A 17,982-nucleotide genomic window follows, 5' to 3' on the forward strand; every position below is an offset into this window, starting at 1 on the left:
ATAATCCATCAGATTGTTCCCCTCCCCTGGGGTGTGTAACTCCACATTCAACTTGTTTTGTTTTGCTGGTAGGGTGGGAAAGTTTATCCCGTTTCTTAATGGGCAGCAAACTTTGAAGGATACAGTACTCCCGTTGCCTCGTGCCTCATGTTGTTGCTGCAGCAAGGAGCAGCAGAAGAGGTGCTCTGGATTGGTGTCCCAGAGCCTCGGGGTCAGATACTAGAGTCAGGAAGGGAGAGGGGGAGGGATCAGGGAGTGATGATGTCAGCCTGGAACGAGAGGGAGGGGGAGAGCGAGTGTTCCGGGTCAGGAAGAGGAATGAAAGGAGGGAGAGAAAAGCAGAGCAGAGCGCCCAGGGACCCGTGCTAACGAGATACAAGTGATTGGAGAGCAGGGTCCCCACAGGAGGCCATAAGAAGGGCTTCCCCCGCTGCTCCTGCTCCTTGGGCTCTCTGGGACTGGTCTAGGGGGAAGAGTTTCCTCCTTCTCCAGCAGCGTGTTGGATGCTGGTTCCTGTTGCGGTCTTGCTGCCTCTGCTGGGACTCGCAGTGGGAAGAGGAGGAGCAGGACGGAGGAAGCTTTGGAACCCGTAGTGGGTTGCTGGCGACGGGGGCGCATCGGAACCCGGCGGGGGTTGCTAGGAGGGAAGGGGGCGGTGCTAGGGGGGCTCCAGCCCGGCGCGGGCTGCTGAGGAAGGAGCGTCGGACCCGGCCGGGCTGCTGGGTGCGCTCCCAGTCCCGCTCTTGGCGCGGCCGGCAGTAGCCGGGGAAGGCGGCGGCAGGGAGAGGCGATCGTGCCAGCCCTGCAGTGGCCGGACCCCTCGTGGGCGGCGCTGGCTACTGCTATGTTTCATTGCATCCCCCTGTGGCGGTGCAACCGTCATGTGGAGTCCATCGATAAGCGGCACTGCTCGCTGCTCTCGGTGCCCGAGGAAATCTACCGCTACAGCCGCAGCTTGGAGGAGCTCCTGCTGGACGCCAATCAGCTCCGCGAGCTGCCCAAGGTGAGCGGGGGAGCAAGGCAAGGTCCAGGGATTAAATTGCCCAGCCGGGCTCATCTGCCTGGGCTGGGGCTCCTCCCCCTCTTCCGCTATTGTTACAGCCCGCTCCAGTTTAGGGTTACAGGTGTCGGCTTTGTGGCGTGGCTGTAGCCGTCTCCCCGTGAAGGGCTGCACCAGGTGAGCAGCCCCGGCAGGAGCCCGGGGGCCGGATAACCTCCCTCGGCACCTGCTGAGGCTGAGCGGGGAGAAGTGCTCGTGATTTGGCCGCTCTCCATGAGCTGTCAACAAGCCAGGCTCCCGGGAGGTGTTTGGAAAGGGGCGTGGGTGTGGGTGGGGGCGGCAGCTCAAGAAAGGCCAGTTAACCCCCATCCCCCCAAGGCTGTGCCCAGGGCCACTTCTGAAAACCTGCCGCTCGATCCATTCGAGAGCAAGCTGCCTGCTGAAACAGGCAAGCCGTAAGGCAGAAGCGGATGTACTGGACTCCACCTTGAATCCAAAGCTACTCGCATAGCTGGTGTTTCAAGTACAGCGTGTCCCCCCCAAGGCTTACAGCAGCGTGAGGCTCGGTGGTGGTGGGTGGGTTCCCCTCCCTCCTTACATTAGCGAGATCCACCTGAAACAGTGCAGCGCCTCCCCTACCAGTCCCCCAGGGAGAAACCGCTCGGGGTGGGGAAAGAAGGGTAGCTGCTGTTGCCTTAGCTTGGTGTTCACCCTCGTAGAGTATTTGCTGAAGCTGTTAGTACTAATGACCCAATAAACGTGTTTAACCTCTGGCGTGACTTGGTGCAGTTCACCAATTAAACAAGAACAAACTTGTGATAGCAATGTTTGCCTAGAGGGTGTCATCTAAAAAAACAAACAATTCCCTTCCCCCCTCTGTTAAATATAAAAACACAATAGATCATAAGATCCGTTCACCTTTCTTTGGCCTAGAAGAGGAAAGCTTGTCAGAATTAATATAGTCTTAAATCAACAGCACTGCCTGCAATCAACTATTATCTGTCTAATTAAAGGGACACAAAGTTTTATTTTTTAAAAGTTAATTACTGTTACTGATAGCACCCTAGATAATTGCAAGTGGAGGGGAAATTTAAAAAATGAATTAGTTTACACCACCAGTGTGTGTTTACTTCTGGAACTTTTTTCAGGTCTGCAGTAAATAAACCAATCAGTTTGGATCTCTGCTTTCATTCACATTCTGTCACAAATGTCTAAAGGGGCACTCCATTTCAGATCTTGTTAGTGTCAAAACATGAGTTAAGTGATTTTCAGATACTACATGCTAATATTGTGGGTTTAAATAACACTCTATCTGAAAAGAAGTGGCAGATCCAAATAAACAAAAGGAGTGACTTGATTTATACTTGAATAAAAGCAGCAGAGAGTCCTGTGGCATCTTATAGACTAACAGATGTATTGGAGCCTGAGCTTTCGTGGGTGAATACCGACTTCATCGGATGCATGTCTGTGTACACTACGAAGTAAACAGACTGCATTTTACAGCTATGAGGAGGTTAGGTGTTACATGTAAAACTCTTAAATGAGTTGTCACTGTCCATTTATGTTTAAGCCAACTATCTTCGTTTAAGCTTTTTAAACCAATAGCAATATTTTTATTGATGTTGGTTCTAAATTCTGGGTCTAGGCTTGCTTGATAATGCCCATTTAATGTATTATAATGCAACTGGATTATCAAACTATATACTGATTTTGGTAACACCGGTAGCAGAAGAAAATCATAATGTCGGATTAATTTTTAGTTTCACCATGACTCAGAGTGGTGTGGCCTTTAAGAAAGAATATTTCAAACTCCTAGTGGTGTGGAAGTAGTACAGCACTTGCTGTGGGAGAAATGGGGGATTAAAGACCTGAAGCTTGCTGATGTGAATGTCAATAACAATATCTATTCACATCTGTCTTTGTGCTTCTGAGTTATAAGTATGCTTTAGCATATTAAAAAAACCTGGCTAGATACAATCTGTAGGGCTGACAAATTCTTTTTTTCCCATGATGATCTTTCCTTCCTTTTATTCTGCTTCTGGAAACTGAATATGCTTGATTCTTATTTTGTTGCACTATAGATTTGCTCCTCCTGTTGGTATAAACTCTGCTAGGTCATCAGTGTTCTGCTTCCTTTACAGAAAGCATTCACCAGAACTTTCTGTGTAGTACTTTGCTGGCATAGTTTGTCATGTTTGACAACAATTCCTATAAAACTTCTAACAAATTAAAACTTGCTACTAATCTGTTATGAAACATTAGGTGTTGCTACCATGAGTGTCACAGAAGCATTTTATGATTTTGAAAAAGCTACAGTCCAAAGTAATTTAAATGAGTAACTGTAAAAAAAACTTTGTGAAAGGTTTAAGGATGAGAAGAGGGTTAGCCAGTTGGTAAATTGTGGGTGTGTTTAATTGTTTGTGGGTGATGGTGTGCTACTTTTTAAGCATTCTCAGATGCAAACTTTGGATCCTAGTTAATTGCAGTGGTGAAAATCTAACACTGGAAATGAAACATGCTTAACTAGAAACTGAATTTAATAGGTGGCTGAACTTCGGTTAACTCAGAATTCAGTTAAAACAGCCTATGTAGCTGAACAGAAACGGATAAACCGGAAAGGTAGAACTTTCAGAGGTGTCCAGTATTATTTTTCTGGGATCAGGGGAGTATAATTCATTCTCTGAAAAATAAATGATGTTCTTTTAAAACAAGTTTTGTTACAGGAGCTATGATTGTTTGTTTTTTGACTCTTTTGTAATAAGAGTAATTATGAAATGGTAAGGTGTGACTTTGCATAGTGAAACTAGAAGAAGTGTTTCTAACTGAAGGGAATACTTTATTGGTCCAAGTATCATCTTTTGAAATAATTAGACTCCCTGGAACAACAGGTTTGAATCTTGGCATGCCTCACTCAACTCTCCATCCTTATGAGGTAGATAAATCTAGTTCCACACAACTCAAGCTTGTGTGAGGCCTTTCAGGTATGCAGTGTTTGTTGTAGCTGTGTCGATCCCAGGATATTAGAAAGACAAGATAGATGAGGTAATATCTTTTATTGGACCAACTTCTGATGGTGAGAGAAGTTGAGCTCAGAAGAGCTCTGTTTAGCATGAAAACTTGTCTCTCTCACCAACAGAAGTTGGTTCAACAAAACATTACCTCACTCACCTTGCTTTTTGGATAGGACCTCTCTTAAAGTGTCATCTGCTCTGTGTGGACTGAACACCCTATGACTCTTTGTCAGAGTATGGCTATCTGACCAAAATTTTCTCCCTCTCAACTCCTTCCTTGTGCAGTGTATTGTGCTCTCGTTGCTTACTGTAAGAGTGAGAGTGCATGATGGGGTAGTAGATTCTATTGAGACCTAAGGCTCTGTATAAATGTAAAATCGCTCGGTGCTATAAATGATGGAGGCAGAATGATCCATGCACTTCTTGCAATCGTAACTTCTTCTTTCCTGAACAGTGTTGTTGATGTCTGTCAGGTAATTCATACAATATTTTTTGTCTGTTCCCTATGAGATCTTCTGCATTCAGCCTGCTTAATGATGGTGTATAAATCCTTCTCTACTCAGTGTATTGGGAGTCCCCCAGGTATAGAAAATAGCGGATGAATAAGAACAGGTGTGCTGGGGTTGCAATACAGCAAGAATCAGAGTTAAAAATAAATCTTGGTAGATAAAAAGATGTATGTGAGAGTTTGCAATCTTGTCTGAAGTTTGTGCATGGGTTTTTAGAGGTACTGTATGTGTGTCGAATTCATACAGTTTATGGAAACTGTCTGTCGTGATATCTATCCTTATGCTGCTTGGCTTATCAGAAGCATATAAACACATTTTATTAGATGGCCTTTTGTAGTGTCTTATAGACTTTTTTTCTCCATTGTTCTACTGTGTGCCATTAACAACTTCTGATAAATGGACTCAGCTAGGGGTAGTGTTTCAATAGATATAAGAAATAACAACAACGAAGTGTGTGTTATTGTGCTCTTCTAATCTGTTGAGAACAGAGACCAAGTCTCTCAAATTTTCTTTATAGCAAATGTTTTTACAGTTGTGCTGTTTGAAATAAAATTGCCTTGGAAGGGTAACATAAGAATTTAAGTGTGTGTGTGTGTGTGAGATATATATATATATAGTGGAACTTTACATCACACACAAGATGCTGTAGTCATCACTTTATGTTAAGAGACAAGCAAGGCACAAATTTTGCCAAGAATTGGTAAAGGGGCATGTTGTAACCGTCTCTATGCAGAAGATGTCATTGAAATTATCGGTGAGGTCTGTTTATGAACTGATGGGACAATATGGACCTAAATAGTCACAAATCTTATTTTTATATTGTACCCTAAACACATTACAATATTTTTATAAACAAATTCTCATTTTAACGCACAAAGCAAACAACTTTTAAACAAGGCTCCCAAAGACCTCTTGAATTCAGCAAAACCCTCCTTAGTCCACAGTTTGAAACTCCTCTTGCTCAGTTCTTGCGTTCACTATGCCTGCCCAGGAAAAGGTGTGGGAAGTAAGGGGGTCTTGCAACATGCCTTAAAGTCCATTATGTGAAATGTGCAAGTGAAATCATTGCAGACCACAGAGTGAACTGATGCTGTGACTTACTCTGCAGCTGTGACTTACTCTGCAACAACAACACACAAACATTTATGTCCTGGTTAAAATGTCTGTACTTGGGATTGGTTAAAGGGATTTCTCAAGGAACTAAGCAAATGACATACTTGACAGAAATGTTTTTGATTGTGCTGCTCAGAGTTGTAGGGGTTGTCAGTAGAGTAAGAAGTTACACTTTGTAGACAGAATCATCATGCCACCTGCTACTTCCTTGTTAGAGGGCAAAGTCTGCATCTTAGCTTTTGAGGCCTTTTGCTGCCATGCATTAGAGCTGATGTAATTCTGTTGTGCTGAAGGACTGACTATGGAGTGGCTAGGAAGAGGGCCTTAAGAAGCAGTATAGTCCGGTGGCCTTAACACTGGACTGGACGTTTTGAGTGAGTGCTATTCCCAGCTCTGCCACGGACCTGTTGTGTGGCTCTGGCAAGTAATTTCCTGTCTCTCTGTTTTCCATCCCACGCATTGCCAGTCCTGTCTGTCTAAATATTCAGTTCTGTGGGACACATTTTGCGCGTTACTGTGTTTGTCCAGTGCCTGGAACGATAAGGCCCTAATCTTGGAGCCTGTAGGTGTTTCTGTAACATTGCTATTGATAGTACAGGTGGGAGGGAAGCAGCGTGTAGGGAGTGAGATGTAGCCATAGGCTCATATAAATACGTGGACACACTGGCCAAAATCTCGGTGTCATGCACTGCTATGGTCTAGAGGCTGTGCTGAAAGGCTGGTCCATGCTTCGGCTGAAGGTTGGTGGAATAATTACACACTCACCATATACAAACTTTTTGTCATTTTGCTTCAGGCAAGTCTGAGAATTTGGCCTCTGTAAGCTTTGCTCTAAGGCGACAGTCCCTTTCATAATCGGCTTAAGTGAAATCACAGTAGGACATTCTTAATTTGAAATGTGTCCACACACAGACCTACATAGAAATAACAAAAACATGAATTAAACTAGATTTTAGTTAGTTCAGCTCCAGTTTGTGCGTAGACAAGCTCTGAATGTGTTGCAAGGATTTCTATAGAAAATCATAGATTACGGGGCACACTCTCTGTGCTACAGCCCATCATGCTGCATTTCCCCCGCAAAACACCCACCCATTCCTGAGTCAGAGCAGTGTCTGGTGGTGAATGCTAGGAATATAAATCAGTGGTGGCAACTTGATGGTTGGTTGTGGTAGCCTTCCATTACTCCACTGAAATTATTTAAAACACAAAAGTAATCATGGAGTTTAATCCCCAATAGTCACTAGCTTATTTATAGGTTCTTTGTTTCTAACATGCATTCTGTTGTATGTTCTGGTAATTGGTCACCTAAGAAATCCTTATAGTGTTGTATAGCATCTGATCTTGACTGGAGAAGACTTTCTTGAGAACCAGCTGAATAGCATAACTTCCCTATGTGTAAACGAAGCTATCTGCTCTTTGTTCACCCAGTCCTTATGTAGTTCAGTCTCCCATAACTCATAGGGTTAAGATTAAAAAGAAAAAGTTGATTTGGTGGAGAAAATCTAAGAGTTAAGAAAAAGAATTTAAAGTCCTCACTGAGTTCCTCTTTTTAACATACAGTATTTGACTGACTATATTTAGTTTTGACTGGAAAAGGATAATGCATGGCCATAACAGTGTTCTTAGTCACTTAAAACCTTTTCTTTATAAACCAGGTTTCATTAAACGTATCCCTTCTTTCCTCACCTGCTGGAGGGAGTGGAAATAGTTCTTTATTCTTTCAACTTAATTTATAGTTAGCTATCACTTGCTGTGGTAAAGAAACTAACCCTCACTGAAGAGGAGGGACTTTTTAGAATTATTTTCATTTTTTTTCTTAAATTCCTCTTTCACTCCAAATCTGAAGATGCTAGTGAGGTAAGAGACAAATTGAGTAAGCCCACAAAGCTTTTCTGAAAGGAAGCAAATACACATGATGTGTGATTCACTTCATAAACATATTTATGTTCCTCAAACATGAAAAGGCACACACCAAAAGTTAAAAGCTTTCAAGTCTGAACAGAAGTCTCCAGTCAACTAATGAGTTGCATTTCCCAATCTTGTGTATTGGCCCTTAACTACCGATACGCTTTTTTATGAACTTGTTTACTTTCCAGCACTTGACCTATTTCAAAGTTTCATTCAAACCAGTCTGAATGTTTAAAAACACATCCGATCAGTGCTGAACTGGTTGGACAGAAGTGCAGGTCCTTCAGAATTTTAGCAAATTTTCAGTTCAGCAGTCATGTCTTGTCATTTTACTTCCAGCATTTAATTCAGTGAACTGTGACACAAATGCTTCTGTATAGATTTGGGGTAGAAAACTGGGTCGTCTTTTCTAGCTTTTAAAACTGAAGGGATGAATAGAGGATTACATTTCAGCTTTTCTTCCTGTTTTGCAGACAACCTGTGACCTTTGTATTTGGGATCAGTTATGTTGGCAAGTAACAGAAAGATTCCATAACTTCTCTGAGTGGCTTTTCAGTTTTTGTCCTTGTGATGTTCCAGTTTTTCATTAGATCAAGAGAGTTTTCCACAGAGACTGGCACAGGCCTTGTTTACACAGAAAATTAGAGTGGCTTAAACCAATGCAAACTTGTGTGTGGATACTCTTCATTCATTTTAGAGTGGCTTATTTCAGTTTAGCCTGTTGAGAGCAGGTTTAAGCTAGATTGAAATAGCCACTCCTAAAATGAAATGTGTATCCGCATAGGTGTGTGCATTACATTAAATTCGCACCTTTAGTTAAACTGGTGCAATTCTCTGTGTAGACAAACTCACAGTGGTGTGTGTTCTCCCTTTGTAATCTGTAAAGTCCCACTGAAATGTTTTGTAATTTCTATAGTATATTTAGTACCTCTTTGTAGAGTCCCTGTAAACTGAATGAGTAACTTTTTTTCTTTCCTCCCCCGAAACTGGTGGGTGAACTAAAAACCCCAAACATTCAAATTTCTTGGATCAGATTGAACATTTGCTACAAAATGATTTTTTTGCTTTTAGTTTTGACTTGGTTTTAGATATTTTTACCTTCTTTCTTTTTTAAATTTTAGCTAAATTAAAAATTATGGTTTCTAAATGAAATTCCAAAGTATTTCATTTTGAAAGTGTCATAACACATTTTGAAACATTTTTTTGGAAAAATGTTTTCTCTTTTGTGTTGAATTTGGTGAATGGTTTTTGCCAAATATATGAATAGATTTTTGCCAACCCAAAATTGTATTTTCTGGTGAATAAACTATTTGTTTGAAAAATTTCACCTCGCTCTAGTTCCTGTATTTAAAGTATGTGGCATGTCTTGATCAAAATCCTCCTCATTCAGGATAAAGTGCTATGAAAACTCTTTAAACATAGGTCTTTCCTTCTCTTTATAGTATGAGACACTTGTATACTATTTAGTTATATGGAAGGTGGAGCTTAGCTTCTCCCCTTATGCACTATAATTATCCTCAGTTATGACATTTCTAAATAATTTTTTTTTTAAATTCGTAGAAAAAATGTACAGCATTTGAAGTTGTCATACGTGGGGAGGAGAGGAGAGAGATCCAGTGGAACGTAGTCCAACATGCTACTGATGGGATTATAAAAACAATTGTGACTAGCAGTGTGGTGATGGCATATACAAGGGTTTAAGGTTAAACTATAACACAAATTACGTTTCTCTCGGTAGTGTTTAATGATTCTTGCTGTAAATACTATTCTAGAACTAGCAGCTGGAAACATTCATGTCAAATGCAATTTTAAATTTACTTGTATTTCAGGCTAGAAATATAGATTATACAACGAATTTCAATACATTCTGTGCATTCTCTTACACAAAATTCAAGTAGCATGCATATGCTCTGTGAAGATAATTGAACTGAAAAAATGTTTTTGTTGTGACCTAACTAAAGTTATATATGATACTACATTTATATTTTATAAATGTCTCCACTCACTGTCCCTCTCTTTAAAGTCTGTAATACACACTTGCACTGACAGTTTAAAATAAATGATGCCTTGCAGAGAAATTGTACTGTGTTATTATGTTAACATAATAGTGTAAGTATACAAGAACACTGTGTGCTGATTGCTCCAAATTGCAGTAGGTTACTAGTGCACAACGTTAATGTTGTTTTGTCCTTTTGCTGGTTGAGGCATTAAGAAAATAATTTTGTATTTTTAGTGGATTTATAAACAAACAAATCCCGAAACTGCCAACGAAAGAAGAAAACAAGTTCAGCATAAGTGAATGTTTAGACAGCTTCTGCAGAGCCTGTAAATTCCCTGTTGGTGCCTCTGCGAATGTGGCAAAATACAAATGCTTTCAAAAATCTGGATTTCCTTTGAGGTCCTCTTGATTTAATATTTCTTTCCCTTTTATTTTAATTTGGGAGCCCCCTGCCTGCGGTCCTGTAGAGAGGCAGTTGCAGTGGCATTTATCTCAGATGGAGGAAGAAAGAGGGCATGTCTCAAAACACAGTGTTCATTATGTTTTACTGTAAAACATGGATTGCTTTAGCAGATTGGTGCATGCTACAAATTCATTAGTGAGAAGAGTGGCTGTCTTGCCCTGCTTAAGGTGGGCTAGGGCAGTTTAATTGCAGTCTCAGCAGCACCAGTCGTAATGCTTGATCACTGGCCTCCCCTGCAGCAGCTAAAATAAAATTGTTGCCCCCCCCCTCCCCCACCACACACACACTGTGATCCGATGTCTGTGGCACCAGATGCTCTTTAATCTTTATTGCTACTGCTTAGTCCGCATAAAGGAAAAAGTAAATCCTTGCCTACAGGAAAACAAAACGAAGCAACCTTTTCAATGTGTTGTGTTACAGAGAGGGCATGTGAGCAGAGATGCAGCAGCATGTGAACTTTTAAGCCTGGATAACCCCTTGTGCTTTTTCCCTCTGTTTTTGTAAAAGTGAGCTGTAGCAGCATAGTCCTGGACTCAAAACTGGCCAGTTACTGATTGTAGGTCAGGGATGGCATGCCTTTTGAGCACAGCTGCCAAAAACTAAATTGGTGGTCGTGGAGTGCCAAACTTTGCGAGGCTTCAGTTATCCCATTCATTCTCTTTCTTCATTGGCCTCTTTTTTTCCCCTCCCTCTCTGCCTTGCTGATTTTGTATCTCAGACTTCAGTGCATCCGTTGGAGGGAAGAGGGGGGCATGCTGCATTTCTTATGTGTCTTGTCAAGCACATCATTTAGTGTGCGTACCAGTAGAATTTGAATCATGAATCTGTGCTTTTTCTTGCCCTGAAATTTGGCTCTTCTCCTTCCCTTCCTTTTAGTGTGAGTTGCACATGTATGTGAAGCTTAAGGAAAAGATAGAATGCACTGCATGCTGTCAAGAAGCATGACATTCTTTCATGCATTATTCAGTGTCTTAAAATTATGTCATGACTCCCAAAAGATGAAAGCACTATTGTAATTCAGCCGTAAAATTTTGGGGGTGGATGTTTGGAAACAATCCTTATCCACGCTCACCCCTATCCCTCTGCCTGGACCGATGCCCTCTCCAAAAGAAATGACTAGCAGGCTCCTTTTCACTGTGATAAATATTGTCAGATGACTCTCTCTTTTGTGGGGCATCCACAGACTTGATTCATTGTACAAAAAGGCGACCGGTTCTTTTGGTCACCCACTGATTTCTGCTGCAGAAATGAGGTCAGCTGGTTATGAGGAGGTCCAGTAGCTGTTGGGGTTTTGCATCTCATAGCAGTAGTAGGTAGAGGCCTCAGCTAGATCAAGGCCCTGTCTTGCTAGGCAAACAGTTAAATGACAGTCCATGCCCCCCAAAAGTTATCATACTATTTTTTTTTTTTGGTCCAGAATAATTGAGGGGAGCAGTGTTTGTCATATCCTATTCTGTTCCGTTCTGCACACTTACTATCCCAGTAAGTAGTGAGAATGCAGTGATTTGCTCACTCGCTGATGGTGAGGCCACTGGGTAGCTGAAAGATCCTGACTTCAGTTATGTAATAGTAACTGGCTTTCTATTATACACAAAGCTGCTGCTGACTATCCTACAGTTCATGAGACTCCAACTGAATTTTTTTCATACTTATACCTATCTGTTAAGCTTCATAGTTATTTCAAATGCTTAACTTCCTCCAGATGTTTATACCATGGTTAAAGAGACAGTTGCTTGTCTTCTGGTAATCTCTTGAGCTGTCATTTCTCACTCTTCCCACATAGTCCTGCTCAGAGGTCATTGTCTGGGATCAATGGAGACTATAAACTCTTAGAGGCTTCATTGCAACAGTTAACTTGAGGTAGTACACTCAAGTTTCTCCAGTTGAGCAAGCCTAGTTTTATTGAAAGCTGCCATACTACAAAACAGCATTCATAATGCACAGTGATTGGATTAGCAGCACAGTGACTGGGTTAACTGGTGGTGACTTATAACAATGAACTCCTGCATCTCCACTGCATACAAGCTGCAACCAGCCCCCTGCCTCAACACCCCCTCCCCCTCCGACCAGCTAGTTTGAGTTCTAAGTACCACTTGAGCTGGAGACTCTTGTGTGTCTGGATGGGAGTCAGGTTATGGGGGAAAAACGTTAGATGTGACTCAGATAGCAAAATAATGCTGTGAAGATAAACTCAGAACAAAAAGGCAGTTGGATATATGCAGTATCTGTACAGCAAAGACAGTAACTAAGGCGCGTGGCTAATTCATTAATGATGTTCTAAAACATTAATATACTAATATAATATCACTTCTGTGAAACAATTAGTGACAGGTACTGCCATAGCCATACAGTGATTTGATTTCCACATGGGAGGCATCTGTTAACCAAGCAGGTATTCACAGATGAAACAATTGCTAATTCAATATTAGCAGTATCTCTTACATGTTAATTTAGGTTCTTCCGAAGTTTGATTGTCTTTCCGGTGTAAAAAAAAAAAAAAAGTTATTTAAACTAAATATAAGCCATCTAGCTATACTTATTCAAATTTACCACCAGATGGTCTACAGAGTTGATTGAAAAGTCTTCAAGACAGAAATAATCTTGGAGCTTGTTTCTTGGGAAACAGTGAAGTCCCATGGTAGTTTGAGATGAGGCCTTATTCTTTTCATAGAAGATGCCGGTAATCAATCAGTGGGTGATTACTTTACTGCTTTAGGTCCAATTGCACTCTGTGTAGGGGAAGGTGAGCCTCTTATCTTTGGTTGTGACGCATCCTACATCCATGAATGCTGGCTTGAGGCTTTCTTGCCTTCCTTTTATTTTGCTCCTGAGATATATATTGACTGGCAGGAGACTTCCTTCTCCTGGACGTATCTTGGAAAAGTGGAGAATTGCCACGTGTCATTCAGTTGTTCTTTCCGCCGTGCAGATACACAGGTAGTCTGTAAACTGACTTCTAAGAAGAACAAGTCTAACTTTCAGACTGTTGATCGATTTTTATCTGAACTTGAGGAGACTTTTTTCAACAGAATTTAAATTACGCATTAAGCTTCTTACTGGCCTTTAGGGGTTTGGCAGTCTAAAATTAAAGTTCATTTAATGTTTTTCAGTTTAGTTTCTGCTCTTGGAATAAACTCCAAAACTAGTTTCAAATCTGAGGTTAGGTTGGACATGGTAAGTACAGTTAGCACAGCTCCCCACACTTTTAGAACTTAAAATTCAAGAATAACTACTCTATCGAGGATTACTAGTTAATATTTATTTTCTTACTAGGACAAATAAGCACTTGAAATGACATTATCCTTGTATATTCTACAGATGAAATGATGCTTTTAGCAAAGCTAATCAATGGCATAAATTGCTTAGTATATGAATATCTACACAAAGAACCAGTCTCACTGTCTGTCATATTTTTAAATGTATGTAATCTTCTTTCACTTAAAATTGGAGGCCAGTAATCTTGAAAAACATATACCATTTATTAAAATTATATTTAGATGGACTCTTCAGTCCATAATATATGTAGGCTTATAAAGTTAGTCTGAATTTCAGCATGCAGTGTAATTTGTAACTGTATGTGCAGTGTTCTGAAACGGTCCATGCTGATTGTTTTCTTCTGTGAAAATTGTCTTAAGATAAAGATTTATTTAATTAAACTTTACATTTGAGCTGACTGCTGGCATGACATCACTTGTGATGCCAGCAGTAGAGGATTTCAATGTCCAATAAAAAACGTCTGAAGTAAACCCACTGTAACAGTTATTTCCCTCTTCTGATTATTTTAACATTCTTACTCCTAAGGGAGCTCTTTGCCTCTGCGCATGCGCAGAATATATGTCCCCCACAGATTTCTTTGCTTCCCCATAGAAAAATGACTTTCTGACGGGGAAGCAAAGGGAAGCCGTAAGAGCGGTCATATGACCCTCCTCAGCAGTATGTTTCGGGTTCCCAGGGCAGCTGGCAGAGAGGTAAATCACTGTGGAGCAGGGGGCAGGACTGAAGACCTGGCTGGTGGCTCCTATCCTGCACCGGGCTCACCTGCTAGTCTCAGCTGGGCTAGGAAGGACGGGACTTCCTCTTCCCCTGCATAGCATCTGGGGCCATGTCAGACCCACCACCAGATTTCACCCCTGACTGTAGGAAGCTTTGCAGATTCTCTTCTCCCTCACCCCTCCCACCAAATCTCCTTGCGCTTCTTGCACCCATCGCTCCTCAGCTGCAGGGGGAGGGATCACTGTTCAGGGACCTGCTCCCGCATCCACCAAACCCCCGTGCATCCAGACCCCTTTGTACCCAGACCCTCCCGCTGAGCCTCATCCTCTCTCACGCAGAACTCCCCTGACGAGCCCCATCCCCTTGCATCTAGACCACCTTGACAAGCCACCCGCACCTGGATTCCCACCCTATCAAATCCCAACTATCTATGCCCCCCACACCCAGACACCCTCCCACCCACTGAGCCTCAACCTCCGTCACCTGGACCACGCTGCAGAGTCCTATTATCATTGCACCCAGAACCCCCCAATAAGTGCCTCTGCATCCAGATCCTGCACTGAGTTGCCCTCACCCAGATTGCCCCACACAGGGCTCTCTCAACCCACACCTGGACCCCCCTCCCCCAAGCTCTTCGATCCTGCATTGTTGAGCCTGTCTGCCCATATCGGGTGCACCTGGCACAGAGAGGCAGGGCCCTGGGGTATTTCTGAGGCAGGCCCGGCTCTTGTTCTGTGTCAGGGTTGGGTGCAGCCTCTCCGCTGAATCCATGTCCGGGGGGAGCCGCACAGTGATCTCCCATCTCTGTGCAGCCAGTGGCCTGTGCTCCGAAATGCCACGCTGGAGCCTCCATATTTATTTGATAAATAAAATTTGCAGTATTCTGCAGACTTTGTAAAAATATTGTGCTTAGAATTTTTAATTTTTTGGTGCAGAATGCCCTCCGGAGTAAATCATTCTGCAGTTTGATTTCCATCATCCACATTCAAAGTGATGCTCGCTCTTTCACACTTTATCTCTTCAATGATATGTTAATACTGTGCTGCATATCACTGTTTGTGTGGAAGAGGATTTATATCTCCCCCCTGCCCAACTTCAGCCCCATAGCAAGCTGATGCAATGTTCTTAGTTACAACTGCAAAAAATGTAAGCTATGCCAGATGTTTTACCATTCTAGTACAAAGGTGCTCATACAGGTTATACAAAATGTTCATGTCATAGATATGCTATGACAAACATGCATTTAAAGGTATCTGTAATCTCAAAGATTGTGAGATAATCTGGAACAAATGCCTTTCCTTTTAGCTGTCTCTTCAGAGTTCACCAAAACTTCCTTTGGCTTCTGCCTGTTTGCCCAGAGAAAAATTTGTGGTGTGACAATGAGTTTCAAATCTTCCTTTTTCTGGGGCAGTCCAAGAGAAGAATAAAATAGTTTGAAAGAAAATGATTCTAATCAGTGTCCTTATAATTACAGAAACATGAACTGCAAATAGAAGATTACTCAGAACCTGAAGGTTTTTCTCGTTTTGGTGGCTTTCATACTTTGGTGTTAAAAATTGTTGCCTAAAATTAAGCTTCTAAATAAGTGGCCTGAAAATAAGTGTGCGTTTATGAGTGTAACTAAAGGCCTCCATTTAAAAAAATTCTTGTTCAGATTGTTTCTCAATTTACTGTACATGAGGCTTTTTATTCTCAATCTTTTCTTCCTAAATCTGTAACTCCTAAATGCCTATTTTTCCTTTTTAAAGCTGTAGCTGCCTTAAGACAGGGAAAGTTTTGACCTCTGTTCAGTTATTCTGTGCTTTTGTACTTTAATTATAGGCACTATATGAAATAGTAAGTAAAATAAAAGTTCTAGTGACTTTCAAATATCCCCAGCAATATGTTTATTTCTTGGATTTGAAATTCCAGGCTTTATTATCTGGAAAAAAGTTGATACCAGAGCTATGTTGCATATAAAATGCTGAAGGGACTGTTTGAAAATAAACTTTTAACTGCTTTCCTCCCACCCCACACCCCTTCAAATAAGGCTTCAGTTTTCATCAGATACAACACTGAGCTTGCAACTCGTTTCTAGTCTCTTCATGACAACTTACTGGGGATATAACCATTGATGTTTCGTGAAAATCAGGCCCTAATGACCTTTCTGAGCTGCATGCTGCTAGTGGTGGCCTTCCTGAAGGAAGATGTTGCTTGTGATGTTAAGCATTTTGGTCAGTCTGCTGAGTCAAAGGGAGATTATAAACTGACTTTCACATGGCTTCAGTGTGGTTGTATCCTTGAAAAGAACACTTAAAGCAGCTTAGCTTCAAGAGTGTTCTTTAGCCTTCCATTATCTATGGCCTTGGCTACACTTGCAGGTGTGCAGCGCTGGGAGTTACAGCTGTCTTCGTACAGCTGTGTAGGGAAAGCGCTGCAGTGTGGCCGCATTTGCAGCGCAGTTGGAGGCTGAATTTGCACAGCCAGAGAGCAGGGCTACTAGATAGGCCCAGCACAGGGCTTCAAGGATTAGGGATGCCTTGAGGGAGGAGTTTGAGGTTGAAAACCAACAGTAATGTTTGGTGCCTTGTACGGGAGTGAAGTGCAGTGGTTACAATGTTTGTAGGAATCTGTTTTTCCTAAGCTGATTTGCAGTGCCTGTTTCTTTCCTGGGCTACGGTATCTTTTTACTTTCTGCAATAATAAAGACTGTTTTCAAAGCCAAGAATTCATTTATTGAAAAGAAAATAACTCTATTGACAGACACACAACATTTTGGGAACCTAAAAGGGCAGGGGGGTGCAGTGGGGAACTGTACAGTCACAGGTTTGAATATGTCATGTCTGGAGTGCTGTGCAATGACTGTCGCACTTCAGGATGAGTATTTTGCATGGTGATGGGGGTTGAGTGCAGAGGGTAAGGGTCATAGTTCTCAGGGCTGGTTGGTGAACGTGCAGGTGTTAGAGTCAGCTGGTGGTGGTGGTGGTGGTAAGAACCTGGATGCTGGGGAAGGGGGTTTTGAGCTGACATTGGGGCACAAGTGAAAGAGTTTTGGCACAGTGGGGGGCCGGCACAGTAGTGCTCTGCCTGAATGTCTACAAGCGCCTGGATAGAGTCCACTTGGCGCGCCAGGATGCTTATCAGCTGCTTTGTGCTTTTCTTGCTGGCCGCTGCGTTTCTCTGGCGGATCCTGCTTTCCTTTTCCCTCCAGTCCTGCAGTTCTGATTCTCTGTGGCAGAGTGATCCATAACTGCTTGCAGCAGGTCGTCTTTGCTTTTTCGCGGCTTCTTCCGGAGGTTTTGAAGTCTTTCAGCTCTTGATAACATGGGCATCTGAGAAGTCAAGGTTGCTAGTAGAAAGGCAAAAAAGGCAACAGTTAACAGAGGCAGCATTGTTTATATCTCAGACAGTTATTCCCACACAGTGAAGGAGTTTACAGTCTTCACAATAGCATAATTTCCCCATGCCAGAGAGAGCTCACATAACCCACAGGAGCCCCGAGTAAGGGGGAATGATTGCTTCTAGGCTGTACTGGGATTTCTGTGCGTTGGGGAAAGCAAACAGCTGCAGGGGGCACCTACACTGAACAGTCTCCCAACATTTTCCACAGGAGTTGATCCTGCAAAATGTCTCACTGCTGCGGGTCACCTGGGAGGAGCGAGAGGGTCTTCTACAGCAATGCAGATTCCGTCCTGGCCTCTATGCAGCTTGCCTGTGTGCAGCAATGGTCCCCCCTCCCCTCGTGGTACAGTGGCGTGGACGCGTTAGCCTGACTGGGACAAGGACCACAGTGGCTCTCCCAATAAACTAGCGCAAGCGCATTGTGGACACTCTGGCTGAAACTTTTGAAGACATTACCGAGGCCAATTACCGTGACGTGATAGACCACATCAATGGGCTATTCCACATCTAGGCATGCATGCATGCAGCCCTAACCCTCCCTCCTCTCCCGAAACATTTCCATCCTGAAAATAAAAGCCGCTTACCGGGAACCCGCTCCTCTGCTT

The 17,982-nt window shown here is 42.4% G+C and overlaps 1 protein-coding gene across 1 annotated transcript in view; it reads left to right on the top strand.

Annotated features, from left to right (window-relative positions):
- The first annotated feature begins 285 nt into the window (after positions 1–285).
- LRRC1 (leucine rich repeat containing 1) overlaps positions 286–17,982 on the top strand; it is a 135,112-nt gene continuing 117,415 nt past the window's right edge. The window contains exon 1 of the mRNA XM_075063725.1: positions 286–1,003. Within this exon, the coding sequence (XP_074919826.1) occupies positions 845–1,003 (159 nt within the window). The 5' untranslated portion in view covers positions 286–844. The remainder of the gene's footprint in view (positions 1,004–17,982) is intronic.

This window comes from Chelonoidis abingdonii, chromosome 3, assembly GCF_003597395.2.
Source record: "Chelonoidis abingdonii isolate Lonesome George chromosome 3, CheloAbing_2.0, whole genome shotgun sequence".
Classification (NCBI taxonomy): Eukaryota; Metazoa; Chordata; order Testudines; family Testudinidae; genus Chelonoidis; species Chelonoidis abingdonii.